At 61.0% G+C, this 20830-nt stretch overlaps 1 protein-coding gene across 1 annotated transcript; it reads right to left on the bottom strand.

Moving 5' to 3' along the window:
- Nucleotides 1–439: 439 nt before the first annotated feature.
- NGFR (nerve growth factor receptor) lies at nt 440–12781 on the bottom strand. Its single transcript, XM_050911878.1, has 6 exons — nt 12738–12781; nt 8710–8851; nt 3789–4148; nt 1773–2016; nt 895–1055; nt 440–819 (listed from the first exon to the last, which is right to left on the bottom strand). The coding sequence occupies exons 1-6, from the start codon at nt 12777–12779 to the stop codon at nt 518–520; spliced, it is 1251 nt and encodes a 416-aa protein (XP_050767835.1). The 5' UTR covers nt 12780–12781; the 3' UTR covers nt 440–517.
- Nucleotides 12782–20830: the final 8049 nt, after the last annotated feature.

Consider the following 20830-nt stretch of genomic DNA (forward strand, 5'->3'; position numbering starts at 1 on the left):
AGCAGCTCCAGTTCTCTCCGCACCCGTTCCAGCCCTGCCCTTCGCCTGCAGTTTGGGGGAAGCTGCTGGATTTCAAGGTGTTGGAGGGGAGCAGGAGATAGCGGCGGGGTGGGCCAAGGAGGAAGGGCAGGAGGAAGAGGAAAACTGGAGCCCCAAGGAGTAAGGAGAAGGGGCTGGAAGGGAAGAGAGGAGAGGGCTCAGCGCGGTGCTCATTCCTGCGTCCGTCCGTCCAGCCTCACGGGGCTGCAGAAGATGCTCCGGCGGCAGACGGGCTTTGGGCGTTGAGCGGGACTGAGCCCCGCACCCGAACTGCTTACGGGCTGCCGGGGGGAGACGGCGTTGGGAGGGGGCGATACCGAAAACAGGAGCTCAGTGCATACAGGACCGTAAATTGGGGGGGCCCGGGGAGCCCCCGCTTCCTTCCCTCCCTCCCCTCCGGGGCTTTTGGTGCCGGGGAGCGGAGAGGCGAGGGAGTGAAGGGGGAAGGGGACCCCGCGGGGCCACCCCGGGCCACCCTTCAGACAGGGGAGGTGGCGGTGGACTCGCTGTACAAGCTCTCGGCGATGTCCCCGCGCTGGATCTTGCGCAGGGCGGCGAGCAGGGCGTCGAGGGTGGCTGTCTCCTTGGAGGACCAGTCGGCCAGGAGAGCCCGGGCGGGCGATTCCTCCCGGGTGAAGGAGTCTATGAGGTCCTCTTTGTAGCCCAGCTCCCCGGCCAGCTGCCTCCACGTCTCCTCCGCGGAGCTGCCCAGCAGCTTCTCCACCTCCTCCTGCTTGCTGGGTGGCAGGTTGGCGTAGAGGTTCCCATCTCCCTTGGGCACTGGGAAGGGCGAAGCGGCGTTAAGCCCATCCCCGAGGTGCCCTTGCCCACCCTGCAGCACCCGGTTCGCCCTACCTGGCCCCTGGGTGCTCTGGCTGGGTGGCTGCTGGTCGTGCAGGCTCTGGCTGTCCACCGAGATGCCACTGTCGCTGTGCAGCTTCTCCCCCTCCGGCGAAGGCGTCTGGTTCACCGGGCGGTTGTTAGCCCCTTGCTTGTTCTGTTTGCAGTTGTTCCACCTGCAGGGAGAAGAGCGGGGAGGTGACAGCCGGCGGTGACATCCCCCAGGCTGGGAGCAGGTTTGTTGCTTTGTCCTCCTTTCTTGGGATCACTTTTCCCAGGGAGAAGCGTTTCTCCTGCAGCCTCAACCTCTCCAGGACGGCGGCCGGATCGGTTTAAATCGGCGTTTGCAGCTGCTGAGCGGGTGCCGAGCTCCTGAGCTTTACAAGGGACCAGGGCAGGGCTCCCTTCTGCATGGATCTGCTGCAAAAACGTGGCTGCGCTGCCGGAGCACGCAGGGGTCCCGGGGCTGCCTGTGGGTCCCGTCCCCCCCCCATCCCTCGGGGTGCCTCCAGTCCGGGGTGCCCGGGGAGCCGCCGAGCCAGCCCTGGCTTGCCCGGGGCCAGCTGCAAACCCAGCGCGCCAGGGATGAGCCGCTGAGCGTGATCGGTCGCGACGGCTGCCCGCAGCGTGCCGGAACGAGCAGGGGCCGGGCAGGGGGGCAGTTTGCGATGAGGGCTCCCCCACCCTGCTGCCACCTCCCTCTTTCACCCCTCAACTGCCTGATTTCTCAGGCATTTTTGGAAATCCGCCTCCTACCCACCCAGCCTGGTCCTCTTCCCTCCCTTGTTGGTGACAGCTCCGGCTGCGGGACCTCCGAGGGTGGGGGGGACAGCCTGTTTCCCACTACCCAAATCCTCTGCCAGGACCCCACGGTGCTGCCTTGGTCCTCTTACCTTTTGAAAGCGATGTAGGCCACCAGCCCCACCACCACAGCCGCCAGGATGGAGCAGTAGACGGGGATGAGGTTGTCGGCGGTGCCGCGGCTCACGACGGGCTGCGAGCTGCCCATGACGGTGGTGACGGTGTCTGCCAGGGTGCTGGGCATCACTTCGGTGTTGAAGGGGTCCCTGGTGATGGGCTCGGGGCTGTCGGAGCCCACCAGGGATGGCGTGTGTGTTGTCCAGCGAGGGTGGAGGTCTGCCAGGAGGGAGGGGAAAACAAATGAGAATAATTAGTCACGCAGCCGGCCATGCCTTGTAACCGGCTGTGGTGGGTCAATTGGTGAAGGGACAACGGTCTGTGCAGGGATCTTCCTCCAAAGCCTGCGGGGCTTGGGGAGGTGCCAGCTCTGCCCCATCCCCTTGTGCCCAGACTTGTCCTTGCAAACCACCTCGTCCCCTGGCCTCAGACAGCACCGGCCTCCCTGGTCCCCAGGACAAGCTGAAGCTGTCCCCTGCCCCGAATGGCTGATGGTGCCTGGTCATGGCTGGACATGGACGTGGCTTTGTAAGCTCTTCTTTCCTAGCACTGGGTTTGTTCGAGTCCTGCAGCTCTTCCCACCACGTGCAAGCTGCTGACTGAGCCCCCGGCTCCCATCGCTGGTACCGAAGCCCAGGGAAGCGGCCCAGCCGCCTCTCATCCACTGCACATCTGCACCGGGACCTGCGTAAGGCAACCCAGCTGCCTCCGCAGCTCGCACGGAGCCGGGCTCATCTGCTGCCAGCAGCACCAGAGCCTGGATTTGCCCCTTCCTGGCCCCTGCCTGCAGCCGTGCACCCCACCAGCCCGGCCCTGTTTGGGAATGACCCCATTCCCGCCGCACCCAGGTGTGTCCCATGGAGCGAGCGGATATGTCTTGTCTTGCCCCAGGGAAACGCATTCACCTGCGGCTGCCCCATCCCCTCCCCTGGGTGCCGGCTCCCTCCCAACCCGCCCCCCCATATCCCTCTCCGGGGCTTGTCCTGCACCCGCTGCCAGCGAGCCTTGCGGGGCTGTGCCACGTCCGCCGGCCCGGTGAGGATGGAGCGGGTGCCACGGCGCGGAGCTGGCATCTCGCCCTGCCGGCCCTCCCGGCCATGGCCCCCGGCCGGACCCCGCTGCCCTTTCGGAGCGGCGCTTCGGTGGCCGTCACGGCTGTTTCCGGCGGGGCCCCGCTGCCGGCTAACAAAGCTGGCCCTGTGCTCCTTGACTTATGGCTCCATTTACTCGACCCTTTCAAGGGAGCTGCGCTGGCTGCCCCCGCGCTGTGAATCAGCGGCGGCTGGGACAAAGCTCTTTTCTCCCCGGCCGGGCTCGGGGCAGGGAATCACGCTGCTGCTGCTGCCAAGGAGCAACCGGGGTGTCCCCAGCCGAAGCAGCCCTGCTGCTCCTTGGGGGGCTGTGCACGGCAGTGGGGTGCGGGCTGGCACGGCGGGGGGCTGCTGCTGGTGACTGATGCTCTCCCCTTTCCCCTGGGCACCGAACCCTCTTGGGCTGCAGGGCTGGCTGTTCCCCAGCTCTTCAGGGCAGTAAATTCCCATCAGAAACCCATCGGCTGCCAAGTTCCTTCCTGATGAAGGCTTGGGCGGTGGCGAGCATGGCATCCAAGACTGGTGAACCTCTCGGCTCCGCTCGCTGTTCCTGGACACCAAAAGCCACCCGGCAGAGTGCCTGCACCCGCAGCAGTGTCCTGCCGGGAGCTCAGCCAAGGAAGCCCCTGGAAAGGGCTGGGCAGACCCTGGGGCCGGGCATTTGCAAGGGAGACAAGGGCTCGCGGCAAGCGCTGCCTTGGTAGGAAGCTGCACGCTGCAATGCTCGAGGGTTGAGGTTCTCAGCTGGACACCGGCGTCCTCCCCTCCAAGCCCAGGGACATGCCCCTGCCTCCCCATTGCTGTGGTGCAAAGGGAAACTGAGGCAGGGAGCACTACAGGAGACCTGGCGAACCCCGCTCTCCCCTCCGCAACGGCTCTCCCCGGAAAAGGCGGCGTTACCTCTGCATTCAGCATCCGAGATGGCCGTGCACTCCTTCACCATCACCTCGTTCTCCTCGCAGGTGGTGCAGGGCAGGCAGGGGTCCACAAAGTTGGCTTCACTGGAGAAGGTGCCCTCAGGACACTCCTCGCAGACCGTGTCCTGCGAATCCTGGCAGGGGAACATGAGGCCGAAGCCCACCTCGCACACCCGGCACTCCTTGCAGCTCCCGCTCGGCTCGTCCTGGTAGTAGCCGTAGGCGCAGCGGCACACGGCGTCGTCCGACTCCACGCAGGGCGCGGACATGCTCTGCAGCCCCACGCACTGCGTGCAGGGCTTGCACGGCTCCGTGGCGCTGACCGTGTCAGAGTAGGTGACGCCTGGCAGGGGACAGAGGGTGAGGTGAGCAGGGTCCCAGCATGGCATGCATGTCCCCGTGGCCACTTTGCTCCCCGACACTGGCTTCGTCCCATCACCAAATGGTGTCGGGCCGAGGAGGTGGGCTCGTGCAGCGGCTGCTGGCTGGGACCATCTCCCCTTTCACCATTTTCCCCTTCCTCCGGGCCAGAGGGAGAGGTGTTCCCCCCCTGAACCCCTCCAATACCACCGAGCATCCCCCAGCCTGCAGGCTCCACTTCCCATTAACCCTTTCTGCAGCAATTCCCAGCTCAGTGGGGATCCAGCCTTTGAGCTCCTGCAGCCTGGCCAGGGCTGGATGCTGCCCTCAGCGTGCCCATCCCAGCGCTCGGTGCCCACGTCCCTGGGCAAGGATCCCTGCTCCTGGCCGGAGCACCATCCCCATTTTCGACCTCCGGATGGTCCCCACGGGCATCCTACAGCCATCGCTGCTTCCCAGCATCCCAAATGCTTTCTTCTCCGCGTCCTGCCTGGGGGGTCCCTCAGGGCATCACCACCCTGTGCCCCCCCTCCTTGGCCGCGTGTCCCCGACGCGGGGCGTGATGCGAACAGGAGGTTACAACACTAATTGCTGACTCTCCTCTGACCCTGGGGCTTCTGGCTCTCCGGTTTCATCCTGCAGGACTGACTCTGCCGGGGAAATCAATCCTCCTCCCGCAGCCCGGCAAGCCACCTCCGTGCCCCCTCCCTCCCCCTGCCCACTCCCAAAGGTGTTTGAAGATATTTTTAGCCCGGGAAGACGGGTCAGCTCCCGTCCTGGAGGGCACAGCTGCTGTCCCTGCGTCGGCTGCCTCCCATTGATCCCCCCGGACCCACGCTGCCGCAACACCCCGTCTTCCCTCATCCGAAACACCAGGGGAAAGTCCAACCTCTTTGACGGAGAAGGTGTCAGGGAGCTCAACCACAATCCCTCCGCTAGCCCTGCTCCTCAGGAAAGCAATCCAGCCACGTGCTAATCTTTAGTTACCTGCCTGTCTCCCAAGGATGATCGTGGGAGACGGCAATTCCCACCCTCAGTGGCCTCCATCCTCCCTGGGTGGCCAAGGACAGACCGAGCCACGGACAGGCTCAGGGCAGAGCTGTTCTGGTGCTTAATTTTCTGGCTGCTTTCAAGATAGAAGGGAAGGAAGAGCCCCAAGACCGTAGTGATGGGCAGAGTTAGCATCGCCTGCGCAGGAGGAGCGGGATGGAGGTGCCGTCCCAGCCTCGGTGGTTATTTTCCCACCATGGCTCAGCTGCAGCAAACCCTGAGCAGCGACAGCCGTGACATTTTCACCCCCCAACATCTCCCCCTGCCCTGTGTCTGTGTCTGGGTGTCCTGCTCCTCTCTCAGGGCTGGCCCCATGCCCTCCCTGGAACTGCAGGACCCTGGGGATGAACCCGCTCTGCTGCTGCTGGCCCCAAGCCGCCACCTCGGCTCTGCCCTGGGGTGGGCAAGCAGCTCCTGCCTTGCTGCCTGCCCCGCTGCCTGCCCTGCTGCCTGCCCCGCTGCCCAGCCGAGCAAGCAGAGCCAGAGCAGCACCGGGTCGACCGCCGGCATGCGCAGTTCCTATTAACCTGGGCTCATTCTTTGCATTATTCTGAATTATTGATAGGCACCATTAGAGCAGGGAAGTGGCCAGGAAAGGCATACGGCTGAGTGGGCACATTTTCAGTGGCAGCAAGGTATCTGAGCTGAGCAATTACAGCTGAGATTCAAACAGGGCCCCCTCCCTCCCGCCCGCAGCGATGGAGGCTGGCGAGGGGGATAAATAAATCATGAGGCAGCAATCAGGGGTGGCTGGCAAGGGGGGGAGAGAAAGAAAATTATGATAAAAAAAAAAGCAAGTGGCCATTTGGGCTAATGCAGGGACCGTCTCCTCCGGCCCCTCCAGACCCTGGCCCCTGCGGGCTTTGGCAGGGGTGGTGCTTTGGTTGTAGCGAATTTTTGCAAAACAATTTGGCTGGTGAATCGGGAAGACATCCAAGGCGAGAGCTCGGAGGCAGCCCGGGGTGGAGGTGGGGATCTCGGCAGCCCAGGGCCGTGCCCGCATTCCTCCCCGCCGGCTCACGCTTGGCAGGCAGGGTGCTTTGCCGGGACCGGGGCTGCCTGTACCTGCCCAGCGCCCGTGGCAGCGGGATCTGGCGTGAGCCCAGGTCCGAAAGGACCCTCTCCCCATCCCAGCAAGGGCTGACGACGGGGTTTGCAGGTCTCCTTCTCTCCCCACTCCGAAATCCCACTCTGGGCTCAGAGGAGAGCTGGGGCAGTGTTTGCCCCCTTGCAGCACCTGCACCCATGAGGCCCCCCCACCCAGCAGCACCCAGCTGACGAGCTTCTGGGGATTAGTCCATGCTGCTGTTAATGAATTAATGAAAGACTGCAGCGGGGGCAGGGCTGGGGGTAGAAAGCAGGAGGGTTTGGGGGGGCTTTGCCCTGGCTGGGGCTCTCCAGCTTGTCTGCTGCTCCCCCCCTTTTTTAAGGTGGGTGGGGGCTGGGTTCCCTGCTTGGTGCTGCTTCTTATCAGGGTGATAGAGGCCTGATCCTGCCCTGGGGTGTACATCACACTGCCGTGTAGTTGGGTAAGTAAGGGGGAATCCCACACAGTAGATATTCCCGAGCAAGGTGTAGCAGGGCTGCATGCTGCTGGGATGCAGATGAAGGGCTGTGGGGGAAACTGGGGAATGGAGAGGGGGGACTGGCAGCTGCCTGGAGGCCAGGAGCACTCAGCCTTGCAGGTCCATCAGCAGCAAAGCTAAGCAGGACACAAAGCGCTGCCCTGGGGCTTTGCTCTCAGTCTGTGTGTGATGCTGGGAGGCCTTGGGGCTGCAGCATTTGCTCCTGGCTGCTCTCATCCCTGCAGGGATGGAGGAAGGGCCCAGATCCTTTTGTCCTGGTACTTTCCAGCTCAGCTCCCTGACCCAACAGAACTGCTGCCTGATGTTAATCCCCCTGGAAAAACGCAAATGCCTGGCCTGGGGCAATGTGGGGCTGGGCAGGAGGAGCTGGGAGGCAAACCAGGGCAGCAGCACTTGCACCTGCAGCCCGGCTGATGCATGAGTTTCCAGCACTCCACCCAGCTCACGGTCCTGGTCTCTCCATAAGCGCCATGTCCTCCAGGGAGGATGGAAAGTCCCTTCATCCCCCCAGTTCCCAAAAAGAAATCAGGGAGCTGAGCCATCTGCCAGCCGAGAAGTGCAGGGGGTTACGGGAAACAGGCTTGTCTGAGCATCTCCGGGAATGCAAAGCAACCCTTTGGATTCACAGCCCTGCACGCCCTGGGAGCTGGAGCCTGACAGCCCGGCCAGGTTCCCTGCAGGAAGGGCTCAAGGGGATGGACGGCACAGTGGGTGCCCTGGCACCTCGCAGCAAGGTGGGTCTGAGCCCGTGGCAGCCCGGGAGGGAGCGAGTCCGCTGTGCCGCCATGGGGTTATCCTGCACAGCAGCCCCCAGGTTGCAGCCGGTGGGATTCAGCCCCTGCAGCCAGGCGCTGGGAGGGTAAGCGCCGGTCATTGATTTTGCAGGAAAGCAGAGGTATTTTTAGCGCTGCCCTGACACTGCTCCATCCCCTGCTCCGTGCCGGTGCTGCTCTGCTTATACGGCTTCTCCCCCGCCCTGGACTTTGCCTCCTCTTTGCTCCCCCACAGCCATGCTCTGTCCCTTCCCCCTCTCAAATCACATCCCTGGAGCAATCTGGGCTTGGCTGGCACAGCTTTTCCTACAAATACTTGTCCTTAGGCCTTCAAAGAGTTTGCAGCAGTAAATTTGAAGGGCAGATTGCTTATGCCTATCATGGCATTGTTTAAACAGTAATAGTTGGACCACTTCATCTGTAAGCATTTAAGCAGGTCTCCAGCACACATCTCCGACCGACGTTTATGAAGCATTTGACATAGGCAACGCGCCTGGAGTTGGCCAGGAGAAAACTGTTCCCCTCTCTCCTGGGGACCTACGTGATTTGCTTCTCCCCTCTCAAACTTGCTTTTATTTTGCAGTCTTTACAAGGTTTTTAAAAAAAAAAAAAAATACAAGTGGCTCACTGGGAGACGTCCCCGTGGCTGGATCAGAGACCAACGTGCAGTCAGCGTGGGGAGGGGAATTTTGCGGAGGCAAATGCTGGCCACGAGCCAGTAGCCAGGGAGCCATTGGGAGGCGAACAGGGATGGAGGGGGGATCTGCAAAGGTGCCTGGTATCAACGGGTCCCAAAACAGGGGGAGATGCTGCATCCGTGGCTGGGATTTGCAGGGCAGACGCTTTGGGGAAATGCTGGAAGTAACCCTGCCGTCAGCGCAGAGATGGGTGGCCTGGGAAAGCTGCGTGCGGGGTGGAGCTGATCTGTGCAGGGGACGTGCCTGGGACTGTTGGGCTGTGCACAGAAAGATTGAAGCAAACAACACAAATTGTGCCCACGCAGCACTTCCAAGAGGCAAAGAGGATGCACGTGGGGAGACTGGAGTACCTGCTAATGCTCACGGTCCCCGAAGCCCCCCCCGGGACCCCATGGCAGCCCCTTTGTGGTGCTCTGCGGAGGGGAGCGGGTACTCACTGTCCAGGCAGGGCTCGCAGACAGTCTGGTTGACCCCGCAGGGCTGCACCACCCCCTCTCCCAGGTTGCAGGCTTTGCAGCACTCCCCGCTCGTCGTGTACATCTTGGTGAAGCACTTGTCCTTGGAGCCCCAGGCGGGTCCCTGGGAGAGAAAACAGAGCCAGGAGGTGACCCTTGTTGTGGGACCCTGCCTGCGAGGGCAGGCGGAGAAATGCATCGCATCCAGGTCGGGTCCTGCTCTGGGGTGGACGTCCCGTGTCGGGGCTAAAGGGGGCTCACATATTAAATACAAATCTTGGAAGAAATGACTTTCCTACGCAAAACTCACTCATCGGGAAAGCCCCTGCCGAGTTCTACAGCTGGAGGGAGGTCAGGGAAGTCCGTGTCTCCATGGTCGGGGTTGGTGGGTGTTCTGGGGGGAGATGTGAGCTTTTCTGCAGGGTTACAGCATTGTTTGTTCTTGTCTCTCATCTGAGCCGTCTCCTCTAAGGATGCTTTGCCATCCTGAAGGGCTCAGCCCTTCCCACCCCTGGGGGACAGCAGGGCACTGCCTACAGGCTGGCAGCAGGGAGACCTGCCTGCTGCGATGGAGGGTTTGGAGAGCTTGGGTGGCAGCTCTGCACAGCGCTCTTGCTGCACGTGGGGATCAGAAATCGGACCCCACGATGGACATGAAGACTTTGAAAGGAGCACCGAGAGCTTCAGCAACGTTACTGTCTAATGGAAGTAAGTGTATCTGCTTATAAAACCTGTCGTCACATATGGAAGCAATAAACATGCCACGAGCGGCGGGGTCAGAGCCACCCTGCACGAGCACTTTGCAGCCTGGGGAGCGGGGTGCATTTGCAGGACGGCTGCTCCCCAAAACACCTCTTGGGCTGTGCGGTGCAGGAAGCATCTCCGCCTGGGTGCAGGGCTGCTGAGACGCTCGCGGTGATCTGAGCTCTGCCAGGGCTCCTTTTGCTCCCTCTGCTCGCAGGCAGGTGTGTTCCAGGGTTGGACCATCCCTTTGCCATCCAACTAAGCCTGATTTTTGGGGGGAAGAAACTCAAGCTAAGGCTTGTAGGAGCTTCCCCCCTCCCCGTGCATCTGGATGCCTCGTCAGCCAGTTGGCCGCCTCCTTGCACAATGCGGCGTTATGAACTCGCTGTGCATCATCCGACAGCATCCGGCCCGGCTGAGACAATGCAGCGCCAATTATAGGCATCTGAATGACAAAGTGCTCCAATTACCCTGCGCTTGAAAGCATGTGCTCTCCTCCCTGGCACTGCTTCGCCAGCCCAGGCTGGCAGCCCGTTCCGGTGCTGGGCCCCAGCTGGGTAAGCAGGAGGGCTTGGGGAAGGTGGGGGGAGCTTCCTAGCACCCCCAAATGATAGCTGGGAAATGGTTTTGGGGGTAAGGAAGGGGCTCGCTTTGCGGCGGGCTGGCTGCACGCCTCTCCTGGGGGACAGATCCGGCTCGCGGGGCTTTGCAGCAAAGCTGGCTGGAGCTCACCCCCCTGCTTCATCCCCTGCAGCCCTGACTTGCAGAGCATCTCCCCTGCTCGGGCAGGGGTTTGCCCCCCTCCCACCTCCCCATGGCTGTGGCAGCAGCGCGCAGCAGCAGCCGTGAGCGGGGCTGGGGGAGCAGCCGAACGTGCCTGGCTATAAATAGTGCTGGGAAGGCTGGGGCAGCGCAGCTGGGGCCGGCAGCGGCCAGCTCTCCCACGCCGCAGGCAGCTGCGAGCAGCTCCGTGCACCCATGGGGATGGGACCTGGCCACGCCGCTTCCTCCCTGTGACACCCAGACCCCCAGCAGCTGACCCCAGAGACCCCCCCTGGCCACATGTCCCCTCCCCGTAGGGCTGCCAGGAGCAGCCGATGCCTCCCCCCTGCCAGGTCTCCCCCCCCTCCGTGCTCCTAAATGCTGTAGAAAATGCAACTTCCAGTCCCAGGTGCTGCACCCCCCTGCTCTGCCTGCGTTTCCCTTTCAGTTCTGCGTCTCGAGCGCTGAAACCCCCATAAAGATTAACACACTTATAAGAGGGGCACATGGTCTGCATTAGCCCACTGAAATGTGCATGTTATTAACACAACTCCTGTTGACAAAGCCACAGGTATTAACACCATAAAGCATTTTGACAGCTGGACCAAGGAGGGGGGCACGGACAGAGGGTGCGAGCAACACCTCTGTAAGCTTTTAATTGCTTTCTGAGTCGTGTCGGTGGGTTTTTGTGTCCTAGCAGATGCCGCCAGTTGAGGAGATGGCCTCGGAGGGAGCTACGCGAAGCGGGAGTTCGGCACGGCACCATTAGCTCCAGAGCCCTGGCACAGAAAATCGCTTCGCACTGGAGCGGGGAAGGGAGGGGATGCTACAGCTGGAGATGGGCCCAGCGGCAAGCCTGGATCCAAACTGCCCATGAGCCTGACAGACGGGCTCTGCCTTTCTTGGCGAAGCACCCTGTCTAGGAAAGGCCAAACCCCTGGCTCTGAGCAATCCCCAAACTTTGGGCAACAGAGAAAGCCACGTCTCAGGTCTGTGGGTCCGGCCAACCCTCAGCACGGCAGGACGGGGAGGGCTCTGCCTCTTCCCACGCAGAGCTACCGGCCAAGCAGCACAGGTAAAAAGCAAGGAACAGGGGGTGCCCAGGGTTTGGGGTGGCCCCAGGGCTGTGGCCACAGCGGTGGGTGCACATCTGGACCTGCCTGGGTGAAGGCTCAGCGGAGCAGCCCGGCTCCCCCCATGCACACCCCCCAGCCCCCCTGGCTCGGCAGGTGTAATCCTGGGGGGCAGAGCCAGCCCCAAGGCAGTGGGTGCCCCGGCTGGCGACGGCTGGACCCAGCCCTGACCCGGGGAGGTGGCTGCGGAGATTCGGGGGACACCGAAGCCCGGCCCCGCTGCAGCAGGCGGGAGGCTGCCCGAGGCGGGTAATTCCCTGGGGTGAAATAATTTGAATCCATATGGCTGGGACAGCTCTTGTCTTTCCTGCCACCCACCCGCCGCTGCGAGCATCCCCGGGGAGCTTGGCCAGCCTGGTCCCGTGCCCGGTACCATGGGTGTACGCGGGAGGAGACCCTCTGGCACGGAGCAGCAAACACGGCTCTCCTCCTCAGTCTCCGCACGAAACCGCTGAAGCACCAGCTTTAATATCCTGCCCGAAAGGTGTCCTGCTGCCTAACGAAACCTCTGGGACCCCCGTCAAATCCTCCCCCAACAAAAGCCCTGTTTCTGCCCCAGGTAGGTGGGTCCATCCCCGTGTGCCCACCCGGCTGCCCTGCTCCGGGCGTTTCCCTCTCTCCTGGCCCCCCCGCCGTGTCCTGAAGTTTTGTCTCCGGCACACGCTGAGGTTTGTGCCCGTCCCGGGGCTCACATCGGGGGGAAGAGGTTCTCGCCCTTCGCTCTGGGCAGCGAGTTTGGAGCTGGGAAGGTCTAAGGGAGATTTTTGGGGATGTGGGATGGCAGGAGATGAGGGCACTGGGTGTGGGCGGCTTCTTCTCCCCCCCCCCCCCCCCCCCCCCCCCCCCCCCCCCCCCCCCGACTGAGGGCTCTGTCATCCTTTTTCCTGGGTAAAAGGGATGACAGAGCTCGGTGCAGCGGGATCGGGGGGCTGCACAAGCCATCCCTGTGGGTCCCCCATCAGCACCCACCTCCCTGGGCCCCCTCCCTCCGCACCCAGAAGTGCTCTGCCTGCCACCCCCGGCCCCCCACCCGGCTGCCCCCCCTCCAGCCCTGCTGCCCGGTGCCTCCAGGACCCTCCAGCCCCCCGCACCTGCCTGCCTCGTACCCCCGGGACCTCCTGCCCCGTACCCTCAGGGCTCTCCATCCCGGTACATGTGGACCCTCCGTGGTACCAGCCTGGGACCCTCGGGACCCTCCAAATACCCCTGTGTGGTGCCTCCGGGACTCTCCATCCCGCTACCCCCGGGACCCTCCATCCCACCCCCGCCTGGTGTCTCCGGGATCCGGTACCCCGGGGACCCTCTGCGCTCCCCGCCCGCTCCCCCCCGGGATGCTGCAGCCCCGCACGCCCCGGCCGGGCCCGCACTCACCGCCGGCAGCAGGAGCAGGAGCAGCGGCAGGAGCCCGGCCATGGTGCGCGGGGTCAGCGGGGCCGGTCACCCCCCCCCCGAGAGCCGGTGCGCGGCCGGGCTGCCCTCCCTCTGCCGCCCGCCGCCTCGGCGGCAGCCAGAAAAGGGCTGCAAGTCCCTCCTCCTCCTCCTCCTCCTCCTCCTCCTCCTCCTCTCCGCCCCCGGAGCATCACGGTGAGCGGCCGAGCCAGCACCCTCCTTCGCCGGCACACAAAGCCCGGCCCCCCCCCCCCCGGGTCCCCCTCAGCCCCCGCCGCCCTCCCACGAAGTGCTTTTGGGGTGCGCTCGGTCTCTGTCCAGCCAGCTCTCTCCAGCCCCTCAATTATTCACGCCCATCCATCCGTCTTCACGCACCCTCCTCTGCTGTCCATCCATCCATCCATCCATCTCTCTCCATCCCCTCAAACGCCCACGTCCATTCATCCGTCCGTCTGTCCCTGCACGCCTCGCTCCAGCCCTCCACCAGTCACCGTCCCCGTGATGGGTTTGTTAATGATATTGCAGCCTTGGTGGAGGCTCCGGGCAGGTCAGCGGCCGTGGCTGGAATGGGGTGACCAGACCTCCTCTGGCGGCATGGGACAAGGGACAACATCCCACGGGTGCCTGGATTGGTGACACCCCCAGGACCCAGACCCCAAGGTCCCTCACAGCCATCCGGGTGACACAGAGAAGCCCCCAGCGGGGAGCACACAGGTGATGCTGCGGTGTCCAAAGCTGCCTGCTCCTCTTTGTAAATCAACCCTTGGCAGTAACAAAAACCCCCCATATTGATGTCCTTCAGTTCCTAAAAAGCTCCTCGTTCCCCGTGTGCCGCTCTCCTCTGCCCCGGCGCTTCCAGCTTCTCGCAGGACAACTCTGCCTGGCGTCCTGCCCAGCCCAGACCCCCCAAGTGATGGAAGCTGGAAATGTCAGGGCCTGTCCCTCGTCCCGCTGAGGCGCCCACCTTGGTGTGTCAGCACCAGAAATGCTCTTTGTGGGGCTCACAGGAAAAATGAAGTGGGCTTTCTGGTGGCGTTGGTAAGGGAGGGTAGCTGGAAACACTGTCGCTGGTCCCCGGGGTGGCTTCTGCAACCGGGACGGAGGAGAGACGCCTTGACTCTCCGGCTTTGTCCACTGCACAGTAGATTTGGCCTCGTGTCCTGCCAACGCCAGGCGTTTCCTCTCTCCTCCGGGCTCTGCAGGTGCTTTTGGGGTTCCCCATGGCAATGCTCAGGTCCAGCCTTTCCCACCACTGCGGCCATTCGAGCCCCCCAGCTCCCGACGGCCCCGCAGGCTCTTCCCTTGAGTCACATCTTCCCCTCCGGGCAGCAAAGCACCCGAGGCTGAGCGTAGCTCAGCTGGATTTCCTCTTGAAAAGCAAACTATCGACCTCCCGAGGCGCATGAGGTTGGCTGCTCCCGGCCAGCTCGCGCTGCTCCGCTGGGCAGCCGGGAAAGGCTTTAAGGAAAGTCCCTCGTTCGCAGCCTTGCCTTTCAATAAGATTAAACCGAAGCCAAAGCTGCCGTTTGTTCTCCGGCACGGAGACGCAGGAACACATGTGTGAACCACATGGCGACGGGTTTGCCGGCCAGAAAGCCGTGCCAGGGCCAGGTGGGGACGGGGCAGGATGCGCCCGGGGCCGTGGGGCGTGGGATGCCCACCCGCAGATCGGATGGGCAGGGAGGGAAACGATAAGCCAAGCATGCCGCTCTCTTTTTAACGCACTGATGAATGGAAACGGGGCAAAGCTGCCTGCAGACATATGGCGGGGCTGGGCACAGCGGGGGGAGCCGCCCGAGTCTCCCGCAATTAATTTGTCTTTGCCGCTTCGCCACAGCAAGCGGCGAACCCAGCTGCTTTCCTTGGCCCCTTTGATAAATCCCTCCACCCCGCAGGTTTTTGGGCTGTGGCCTTCCACCACGGGATGCACTTGCCGGGGATGCAGGGCTTGGGACAAGCGGGCCCCGAGCCTCCCTCCCTGCCACCATCCCGAGCACGGGTGCTGCACAACAGCCTGATGCCACCGCGGGAGTCACCCCAGGAAAAAACCAGTACCGGTGATGGAAAGCTGAGTTTGGCAGACAGAGACGGCCGCTCAGCTGGGCTGCATCTGCACGAGGCTGGGCCGGCAGCCAGCGAAGGTAAGTGAAAACTTCTGCTTCCATCCTAACCCTCCGCGGCTCCTTTGGTGAAGGGACTCGCTAGCGCTTTTCATTAAATCCCCCGCATGCTTTGTTTTTTCCTGTCCCAAAAAGGTTGTGGCCCTTTCCTGGCTCCATGAGATGACAAAGAGCCTCTTAAAAGTCTGCTGTCACCTCTCAGAATTAAAACCAAAGGCTCCAGGGGTTTATTTGCTGGGGGAGCATCCTTTAGGCTGCCGGTGGAAGACGGCACTCTCTGCTGTATTGCAACCCCTAAGGTCAACCAAAAGCTACATCCACCTGCAATCGGCTCCGTGTGCCAGAGTGTGGCTAGTCACGCTCCCAGGGTGGCTCGTGGCCATCGAGGGGGCCCAAAATTGGGTCTCAGCGATGCCTCTGGTCCCTCTCTGCCACGGTGGGACGATGCCACAGGGGCTGGCACAGCGCTGGCTGCCGGCAGAGCTGGATTTGCCTTGCCGAGAGCAGGTTGGGGAGTGGTTTGGCTGCAAGCTGCCCATTTGTAATAAGAAAAAGAGCTTCTGGTTTTCTTGTTGGCTCCCGACCTCCCTTCAGGCTGGGTGGGGGGGTCACACATGGGGGGGTTCCCTGCCAGAGGGGCAGCGTGGGGCTCCCGGCTGCTTGGCTGCCAGCACCCCGGCAGCATCGCTGCCTGGGAGAGAGACGGCCGTGCGCCGGCGTGCCTCCTCACCCCCGAAAAGGGAAGGTTTAATTAGCAAAAGCCCAATTACAGCTTGGTGAAATATTGCATTAAGTCCCTCTCAAGGACAGAGCACGCAGCATCCTTGGAGTGACCGTCTCTCCCCCTCGTTATCTTTCTTCAGGCTTATCAAGGTCTTCCCCCAGCCACTTCCAAAGGCCAGAGGTGTCCGAGCAAACCCGGGCGATGCTTTCCCCCTCTCCTACCACCCGTGAGGACTCGTCAGAGCCCCCAGAAACGGCAGAAGTTAAACACTCGGTGCGAGCTCCTGCCTTCAAACTTTTTATTGATTTTACTAAAAAGCATAGGTAATTACTTTCCCGACAAAGACAGTAACACAGTAATGGTAAGTTATAAATAACGATGAATAAATAATACACATTGGGAAAATATTATCCCGGCTGTTCACAGCCAGGGCTGAGAGCATAAATAAAGGGCTGCAAGGAAAAGCCCGGGGGGAGCGAAAGGGCCCCTGTGACGGTGGGCTAGGACCGTTTTCGGAGCAGGGGATGGGTCCTCGTACGTGGCAGAGCCCGGCTGCTCCGGGGGGAGGCGAGGGGGACCCAGCACTGCCCATGTTGTGCTGGGAAAAGTCCCTTTTGAGGGGGAAATGGAGGAAATTTGGGGTGGAAATCAGGCTCTGGGGTTATCGCTGCTGACTTCAGCGAGGGGCTTCGCTTCGCTGGGCGCCATCGGAGCTTTCCTCGATGGACAGTCTCTGCGGGGTGGAGAGGAATTTGTGGCAATAAGGCACCTTTTAGAAAATTCATGATGTTTTTTTCAATGGAAAAAGGAAAAAGAGGAGAAAAAATCATTTTGTTTCGAACTCTCTAGGCCAGCTTCGCTGAGAAATTTGCACCTTGGGCCACTTGGCAAGAGCCAAGCCTGCGTCTAGAGAGCAGGAAGCCGAGGGCTCCCGCAGTCCTTGGGCCTCTGGTTCTCCTTCCAATCGATGGGATTTAGGCACTTAAAAGCTTTTAGGGATGGAGGCCAAGGTCGGCTCTCGTGCAGCAGGCGCACAGGCGTGCTCTTCGCTCCCGTCCTCTGCTCCGCGCCTCTGCCAGCTCCAAAACCACCCATTTGTTCTCCGTGACGGAGGGATGGGAAGATCAGCTCCATCTCGAACCGCAATTTAAAAACTGCCGAGCATCCTCCCCGGCTGAAGCGTAGTAAACGCCAGGCAGCTCCGGGCTCATACGCCCACGGCAGAGTTTTACTATTCAGGGGAAAACTGCTCTCCTGATTTAGGCAGCCGGGGAGGGACCGCCATTAATACCTCCCCCTTTTCCCTTACTCAAGCCTTGCGCCTGCTCATCCCATCTGCGCTGTGCTTTGGATGCAGCCTGCGAAAAATAGGGAGTGCTCTGAAAAATCAGCATCCGTGCTCTGCGGGGAGTTATTCCCATGGGGATGGGGGCTCAGTTATTCCCATGGGGACAGGGATCGGACGGACCACGGCATCCAAACCAGACGGTTCAGATGTTGCCCTCCTGGCTCGGCGTGGGAGATGACACCTTTCCAGCGCAGGCTGGGCCGGGATCAAACCGCAACCCCGGCCCTTTGTACGTACCGGGACGGACGCAGCCTGCCGGTGTCGGCGATGCCGGTGCAGGTGGATCGGGGAAGGCTGAATCGTCAGCGCTGGGGATGTGCATGGCAGTGGGGCGGACTGAAGGGCTCGGGGACACGCGGGGCATGTGGCCAGGCACTACGTGGACTGGGGCCGCGGGGCCACCCCGGTGCTGTTTGGGGGCTCCTGAGCAGAGATTTCATTTGGGTTTTGGTCCCCAGATACCCTTGAGGTGTGGATGTGGCCCGAAATCGCTGCTGGGCACCTACCGGGGGAAGACTCAAAGCACCCCAAAAGCACAGCTCCGGGGTAGGAGGGATCCAGCATTCCCCAAATTCACAAAAAACCTGATTTCCATTACTATCAAAGTGTCCCAATCTGGTTTCGATTATACTCCTTGATTTCCATGCCTGTAATTTCTCCTAATGCCTTTCTCCATCCCCCTCCGCTTTTTCACTTGCTAATCCCCAGCCTGACGGCTCCCAGCCTCCCTCCCTTTCCTTTTTTCTTTCTTTAACTGTCTTTCCAGCGTGATCCATCACCCGGACTGCAGCAGGGGGGATGCATGGTAGCGGCTGAGATGAATCTCTGGTTCCTTATAAGGACCGACCGAAGGAATCTCCAGCGAGCAGAGACCACGATGTTAGGGAAACTCGATCCCTCCTCGGGATGGAGCCACGGCAAAATCCTGAGACAGTAAAAATAGACCACGGTTTCCCTCCCTGAGAAAGAAGCAGAATTTGGTACAATTTAAAATAACACTGGCAGGGCCAGGCAGGAGGGAGAAAATCGCTCCTCGTGGCACATATAATAAAGGACATAAATATGTCCACGGCAGCAACATTATCAATATTTTTCTGCTTAAGGTATTGATTGATTCCACGTGCCAGGGGCAGGGCTGGCTTTCTTCTCACCAGCTCGGCTTTTGGGAACTGATTGATTCAGTTTTGTTGCTGATGGATCAAGAATTCTGCTGTTAGGAGGAAATGAATGTCAAATCCGTCGTGGCATCAATAAGGACAGAGCAAGGCAGGCGGTGCGGGCTGAAGCAGGACTGCGGGGGGGTATTTTTTTCCTTGCCTCATAGCTGGGCTTTTTGCTGGTTTCATTTTTATTTTTGGAGTGGACATTTATTTTAATTGCTTCAAATGCTTAGCCAGTTGTAGAATAGAATAGAATAGAATAGAATAGAATAGAATAGAATAGAATAGAATAGAATATTTCCGTTGGAAGGGACCTACAACAATCATCTGGTCCAACTGTGGGATGCTTTTCCAACTGGTTTTCAGAGTGTGCGTAGCTCAGACAAGATCCAGCGGGGTTTTTTGCCTCCCTCTTCCCTTCTCCAGCATCTGGCCCGCACCAAGCAGGGATGATATTAGTGGTTGTGCTAGAAATATCGCCTGCTAACTCTGCCATGTCTCAGCTTCCCCATGTGTAAAGCAGGGAAGCTGATCCCTGCCTCTCTCACCGATATCTGGAAAGATAAGCCGGTTATTTGCCAAGTGCTCAGAGATACTGGGTCTCTATTAATTGGTGAAACTGGAAATGTCAGTTTGCAGATCAGGGCGTTTTCTGCTCTGCTGGTCCCAGGGCTCTTTTCAGGCTCCGTATGGGCGCATCGGCAGGTTGCCATGAGGATGGGGACATCCAACCATCCCAGCTAACCAACACAGCCCTGGGAGATAGCTCAGCTTTGCTGGAGCTGGGCAACCATCCGCAGGGCGTCTGCGCTCCTGCCCAGCCAAACTTCAGAAAACCCAGCGAGCACCCAGGCAGCAAAGCTTTGCCCCGCTCCCGCCTGCTCCCGGCTGTCGGGAAACAGCCGAGGCTCCCATTTGGGGATGAGATTCCCTTCTTTGCTCCCCGAAATCTTTGCTACCAGAGCCATGAATGCATCGGCCCCCGTCCCACCACAGCCACCTGCGCGTTTGCACCGGCCGCTTCCCGTGGCTCGGCCCCCATCCCAGCTCTCTTCCGACAGCAAGATCCATTGCTGCGACCGCCCCGCTGCCCATCACTCATCCTGCCTCCCCCGGGTACCGGCCCTAAAGGTTGCAGGTCTTTAAATCACCTTCATTTCCCCCTTCCAGGCATTTCTGGCAGCGAGCAAAGCGGGGGGTGGCTGGTTCGGGGCAGGAAGAAAGGGGCAGGGGCTGGGGAGGGGGGTCCGAGCCCCTTCCTGGAGCATGACGAGGTTTCTATGAGGCTGGTCCAGGGAAGAGCAGCTCCGGCAGCGCCGGGGCAAGGGGGTGAGCCAGCCTGATGGTTGTAATCTGCCGGGGATGTGCAGAACAGCTGCGACGCTCCAGCCCCATTTATTTTCCTTCTCCCCGGGCGTCCCCCGAGGCCCCTGCTCGGTTTTGCCCTCGCTGAAGTCGCTGGTGAAATCATCGGCCGCTGAGCGGGACCAGAGCGAATGAAATGCCCTTTCCACACCTTCTTCTATCCCACCCTCACGGAGACCCCGGTGCCCCCCGACACCATCCAGCCCAGCCCAACCCAGCACCCCTTCCCTGCTCAGAAAAGGGAAATGATGAATCCCTCCTCCCGGGGCCGAATGAAGCCTTTTCTCCGAGATTTCCTCAAAGCCAGGTAATAAACGGGGTAATAAACTCGACCAGATCACAGCTTCCTAATGAACTCGGACCTCTCCTCGCAGTGACTGTCCATCCCAGCAGCTAAAGCCCTTTGGTGCCGGACGGTGCCCTGCTCTCATGGATGCGGGAAAACCTGAGCAGAGAGAGCGCAAATATAATCCTATATTCTCCTTTTTACACACCTAAATTACACAGCCCGCGAGAGTGGAAGGAGAGAGCGGGGTACCCGCGGCGTCAGGGGGCTCCTCTGCTTTTGATTAAAATGCAAAATATTTTGGAGCACTTAGGGGGAAACAAAGAGAGCCAGGGAGCCGCCTTCATTTTCTTGGGATAATAATGCCGCCGATGATGTCAGCTAACAGGGGGGTCTCGAGTGACCCCCGACGGCCCCGTTCCTCAGATCGCCATGTGGTTCCTCCAGCCCCGTCTCCCTGATGGATGGCCCTTTCCCGTCGCCCTCAGCGAGGGCAAAAGGTGCTGCCTGCGCCTCTCCCCTGGGGATTTGGGGTGACTTTGGGCTTTCCCTGCCTGGGCTGGGTCAGGGGATGCTCTTCTACCCTGTGGGGCGAGGAGGGGTCAGTGCAGCTCTGACCACTGGGTCTCTACAGCCCAAACCTTCGCTTTCATCAAGGGATACGGCTTTTTGGGAGCTGTCTGGCCACGTTTCCCTCCTCCCCGCTCCAGTCCATGCTCGCCCAGGCAGACCCCATCCATCCATCCATCCATCCGGCATGATGCTCTCCGGCATCCAGCGCTTTCCTCCCGCACCCACCCGATGCTCCCCCAGCACAGGGCGGGGATTTGACCCTGGCAGAGCTGCTGAATCGGGCTCCTCGCAGAGATCCCGAAAGGGAGAAAAGGGAAGGAGAGGAGGCCAGGATTGCAAATGAAGCCCAAGCTGTCGCTCACAGATACTGTCCCTATGGCAACTGCTTCCAGCGCCCCGGCTGCAGCATCCTCTCCTTTTCATCTCCTCCTCTGCGCATCTATGCACAAAAGCAGGGCAGGAAACCTCCTGGGGAGGGTGGAGAGGGGCTGAAGATCAG

The sequence above is a fragment of the Gymnogyps californianus genome, chromosome 28, assembly GCF_018139145.2.
Source record: "Gymnogyps californianus isolate 813 chromosome 28, ASM1813914v2, whole genome shotgun sequence".
Taxonomy (NCBI): domain Eukaryota; kingdom Metazoa; phylum Chordata; class Aves; order Accipitriformes; family Cathartidae; genus Gymnogyps; species Gymnogyps californianus.